The sequence below is a fragment of the Malurus melanocephalus genome, unplaced genomic scaffold (assembly GCF_030028575.1).
Source record: "Malurus melanocephalus ecotype Western Australia unplaced genomic scaffold, MMel_1.1 scaffold_2504, whole genome shotgun sequence".
NCBI lineage: Eukaryota > Metazoa > Chordata > Aves > Passeriformes > Maluridae > Malurus > Malurus melanocephalus.
In genome coordinates, this window is record NW_026625736.1 from 4,596 (window position 1) to 9,476 (window position 4,881).

A 4,881-nucleotide genomic window follows, 5' to 3' on the forward strand; every position below is an offset into this window, starting at 1 on the left:
CATGGTGACAATGACAGTGCCACCCCCTGCTGGTGACAATGCCAGTGTCACCCCTGTCATGGTGACAATGACAGTGCCACCCCCTGCTGGTGACAGTGCCATTCATTTCCGGTGCCAGTGACAATGCCAGTGTCACCCCCATCATGGTGACAATGCCAGTGCCACCCATTTCCGGTGACAGTGACAGTGCCACCCTTGGCACAGTGACAATGCCAGTGCCACCCTTGGCACAGTGACAATGCCAGTGCCAGCCCTGTCACGGTGACAGTGGCAGTGCCAGCCTATGCCAATGCCAGTGCCACCCTGATGGCAGTGCTGGTGGCAGTGACAGTGCCACCCCTGGTGCCAATGCCGGTACCATCCTGGTGACAGTGCCGATGACAGTGACAGTGACCACGGTGTCCCCAAAGGACACGAAACCGCTCCAAGTTTATAGCGTGACAGTGACAGTGCCACCCCCATCGTGGTGACAATGACATTGCCACCCCCATTGCGGTGCCAGCGCTGGTGCCACCCATTTCTGGTGCCAGTGACCATGACAGTGCCACCCCCATCCAGTGACAATGACAGTGCCACCCTGTGGCTCGGTGACAATGCCGGTGACACCCATTTCCAGTGACAGTGACGGTGACACCCCCATCACGGTGACAATGACAGTGCCACCCTGTGCTAGTGCCAGTGCCACCCCCATCGTGGTGACAATGCCAGTGCCACCCTGGTGGTCACGGTGACAATGACACCCCCGTCATGGTGACAGTGACAGTGCCCGCGGTGTCCCCGCAGGACGCGAAGCCACTTGAGGTGTACAGTGTGACAGTGACACAGTGACACAGTGACAGTGACACAGTGACACAGTGACAGTGACACAGTGACACAGTGACACAGTGACAGTGACACAGTGACAGTGACACAGTGACACAGTGACAGTGACACAGTGACAGGCACAGTGACAGTGACACAGTGACACAGTGACAGTGACAGTGACACATTGACACAGTGACAGTGACAGTGACAGTGCTGTGGTGTCCCCGCAGGACGCAAAGCCGCTCGAGGTGTACAGTGAGACAGTGACAGTGACATAGTGACAGTGACAGTGACAGTGACAGTCATGGTGACAATGACAGCGACACAGTGACAGTGACAGTGACAGTGACACAGTGACAGTCATGGTGACAGTGACAGTGACACAGTGACAGTGACAGTGCCGGTGTCCCCACAGGATGCGAAGCCACTCGAGGTGTACAGTGTGACAGTGACACAGTGACACGGTGACAGTGACAGTGACACAATGACAGTGACAGTGACACAGTGACAGTGACACGGTGACAGTGACAGTGACACGGTGACAGTGGCCGCTGTGTCCCCGCAGGACGCGAAGCCGCTCGAGGTGTACAGTGTGACATTGACACAGTGACAGTGACACAGTGACAGTGACAGTGACACAGTGACAGTGACACAGTGACAGTAACAGTGACACAGAGATGGTGACAGTGTCACAGTGACAATGACATTGCCGGTGTCCCCGCAGGACGCGAAGCCGCTCGAGGTGTACAGTGTGACAGTGACACAGTGTGACAGTGACACAATGACAGTGACATTCACAGTGACAGTGACACATTGATGGTGACAGTGACACGGTGACAGTGACAGTGACACGGTGACAGTGGCCGCTGTGTCCCCGCAGGACGCGAAGCCGCTCGAGGTGTACAGCGTGGATTTCATGGTGGACGGGTCCCAGCTCGGCTTCCTGGGTACGGCGGCCAGGGGCGGGTTTGGGGTGAATTCGGGGGGATTTGGGCAAATTGGAGTGGATTTGGGGTGAATTGGGGTGGATTTGGGTAAATTCCGGTGGGTTTGGGGTGAATTCAGGGGGATTGGGTAAATCTGCATGAATTTGGGTGGATTTGGGATGAATTCGGATGGATTTGGGTAAATTCCGGTGGGTTTGGGGTGAATTCGGGTGGATTTGGGTAAATCTGGGTGGGTTTGGAGTGAATTCGGGTGGGTTTGGGGTGAATTCAGGTGGATTTGGGTTGAATTTGGGTGAATTTGGGCTGAATTTGGGTGGATTTGGGTAAATCCGGGTGGGTTTGGGGTGAATTCGGGTGGATTTGGGGTGAATTCGGGTGGATTTGAGTAAATCCAGTGGGTTTGGAGTGAATTCGGGTGGATTTGGGGTGAATTCAGGTGGATTTGGGTAAATCCGGGTGGATTTGGGTTGAATTCGGGTGGATTTGGGTTGAATTTGGGTAAATCCGGGTGAATTTGGGGTGGATCTGGGTGGATTTGAGTAAATCTGGGTGGATTTGGGTTGAATTTGGGTAAATCTGGGTTAAATTTGGGTAGATTTGGGTAAATCCAGGTGGATTTGTGTTGATTTTGGTTGAATTTGGATAAATCCAGGTAGATTTGGGTTAAATTTGGTGGATTCGGTTAAATCCGGGTGGATTTGGGTTGAATTTGGGTGGATTTGGGTTGAATTTGGGTGAATTTGGATGGAATTTGGGTGGATTTGGGTAAATCTGGGAGGATTTGGGGTGGATTTGGGGTGGATTTGGGTAAATCCGGGTAGATTTGGATGGAATCTGGGTTGAATTTGGATAAATCCAGGTAACTTGCTCTCAATTTTAGTTGAATTCAGATAAATCCAGTTAAATTTATCTCAAATTCCTGCAAATTTTCCTCAATTTCCCCTCCCGTCCCCGCAGTGTCCGACCGCGACCGGAACCTGTTGGTCTACATGTACCTGCCCGAAGGTGAGTGGGGCGGGGCCAGGTGACCCCGGGTGACCCCTGAGTGACCCCCAGGTGACCCCCGAGTGACCCCCAGGTGACCCCCCTGTGTCTCCCCAGCCAAGGAGTCCTTCGGGGGGCTGCGGCTGTTGCGCCGCGCCGATTTCCACGTGGGCGCCCACGTCAACACCTTCTGGCGCACACCGTGCCGCGGCCACGCCGAGGGACCCAACCGGCGCTCCAGCACCTGGGAGAACAAGCACATCACCTGGTTCGGTGGGTGACACACCTGGGGACAGCTGGGGACACCCAGGGACAGGTGGGGACACACCTGGGGACACCCAGGGACAGGTGGGGACACCTGGGGTACCTGGGAGAACAAGCACATCACCTGGTTCGGTGGGTGACACACCTGGGGACACCTGGGGGACACCTGGGGACACCTGGGGAGACCTGGGGACACACCTGGGATAGCTGGGGACACACCTGGGACACCTGGGAGAACAAGCACATCACCTGGTTCAGTGGGTGACACACCTGAGGATACATCTGGGGATACCTGGGGACAGGTGGGGACACACCTGGGATAGCTGGGGATACACCTGGAGCACCTGGGGACACCTGGGACACAGCTGGGACACACCTGGGGCACCTGGGAGAACAGGCACATCATCACCTGGTTGGGTGAGGGGCGGGGCCAGGTGGGCTCCACCCAGAGCCCTGAACTGTGAATTGGGGTTGGGATTTGGGGCCGGGTTTGGGATTTGGGATGAAGTTTGGGGTTCTGGGATTCGGGTTTCTGGGATTCGGGTTTCTGGGATTTGGATTTCTGGGTTTGGGGCCAGGATTTGGGATGGAATTTGGGGTTTTGGGATTTGGGGTTCTTGATTTGGGACCGGGTTTCTGATGGAATTTGGGGTTTCTGGGATTTGGGTTTCTGGGTTTGGGGCCGAGTTTGCGATAGAATCTGGGGCTCTGGGATTTGGGCTTGGGATTTGGGGTTCTGGGATGGAATTTGGGGTTCTGGGACTTGGGGTTGTGGGATTTGTGGGGCCAGGATTGGGGTTCTGGGATTTGGGGTTCTGGGTTCGGGACCGGATTTGGGATGGAATTTGGGGTTCTGGGATTTGGAGTTTTGGGATTTGGGGTTCCGGGTTTGGGGCCGGGTTCAGGTTTAGGATGGGTTCTGGGATTTGGGGTTTTGGGATTTGGGATTCTGGGATTTGGGGTTCAGGGTTTGGGATGGAATTTGGGTTTTTGGGATTTGGGGTTCAGGGATTTGGGGTTTTGGGTTCTGGGATTTGGGGCCGGGTTTGGATTTGGGATTTGGGTTTCTGGGATTTCAGTTTCAGGATTTGGGGCCACGATTTGGGATGCAATTTGGGGTTTTGGGATTCAGGGTTCCAGGATTTGGGAAGGAATTTGGGGTTCTGAGATTTGGGGCCAGGTTTGGGATTTGGGTTTCCGGGATTTGGGGCTGGGTTTGGGGTTGGAATTTGGGTTTTTGGGATTTGGGTTTGGGATTTGTGTTTTGGGATTTGGGTTTTTGGGATTTGGGTTTCCGGGACTTGGGGCCGGGTTTGGGGTGGAATTTGGGGTTCTGGGATTTGGGTTTCTGGCTTCAGGGCCGGGTTTGGGGTTGGGATTTGGGTTTTTGGGATTTGGGTTTCCGGGATTTGGGACTGGGTTTGGGGTGGAATTTGGGTTGCTGGGATTTGGGGCCGGGTTTGGGCTGCCCTGACCCCGCTGGCCCCACAGCCACACTGGACGGGGGTCTGGGGCTGCTGCTGCCGATGCAGGAGAAAACCTACAGGAGATTGCTGATGCTGCAAAACGCGCTGAGCTCCGCCCTGCCACACCTGGCTGGGCTCAACCCACGGGCGTTCAGGTAAATCACACCTGGGGACACCTGGACACACCTGGGGACAGCTGGGATACACCTGGGGACACACCTGGGACACACCTGGGTACACCTGGGATACACCTGGGCACACCTGGGATACACCTGGGATACACCTGGGCACACCTGGGATACACCTGGGATACACCTGGGATACACCTGGGCACATCTGGGATACACCTGGGCACACCTGGGATACACCTGGGATACACCTGGGCACACCTGGGATACACCTGGACACACCTGGGA

The 4,881-nt window shown here is 55.4% G+C and overlaps 1 protein-coding gene across 1 annotated transcript in view; it reads left to right on the forward strand.

Annotated features, from left to right (window-relative positions):
- The window catches only part of LOC130587813 (cleavage and polyadenylation specificity factor subunit 1-like), an 8,010-nt gene extending 3,357 nt beyond the window's left edge, over window positions 1-4,653 (forward strand). The window contains exons 5-8 of the mRNA XM_057388784.1: window positions 1,685-1,751; window positions 2,709-2,756; window positions 2,853-3,008; window positions 4,491-4,653. Coding sequence (XP_057244767.1) covers window positions 1,685-1,751; window positions 2,709-2,756; window positions 2,853-3,008; window positions 4,491-4,624 — 405 coding nt within the window. The 3' untranslated portion in view covers window positions 4,625-4,653. The remainder of the gene's footprint in view (window positions 1-1,684; window positions 1,752-2,708; window positions 2,757-2,852; window positions 3,009-4,490) is intronic.
- The last annotated feature ends 228 nt before the right edge of the window (window positions 4,654-4,881 follow it).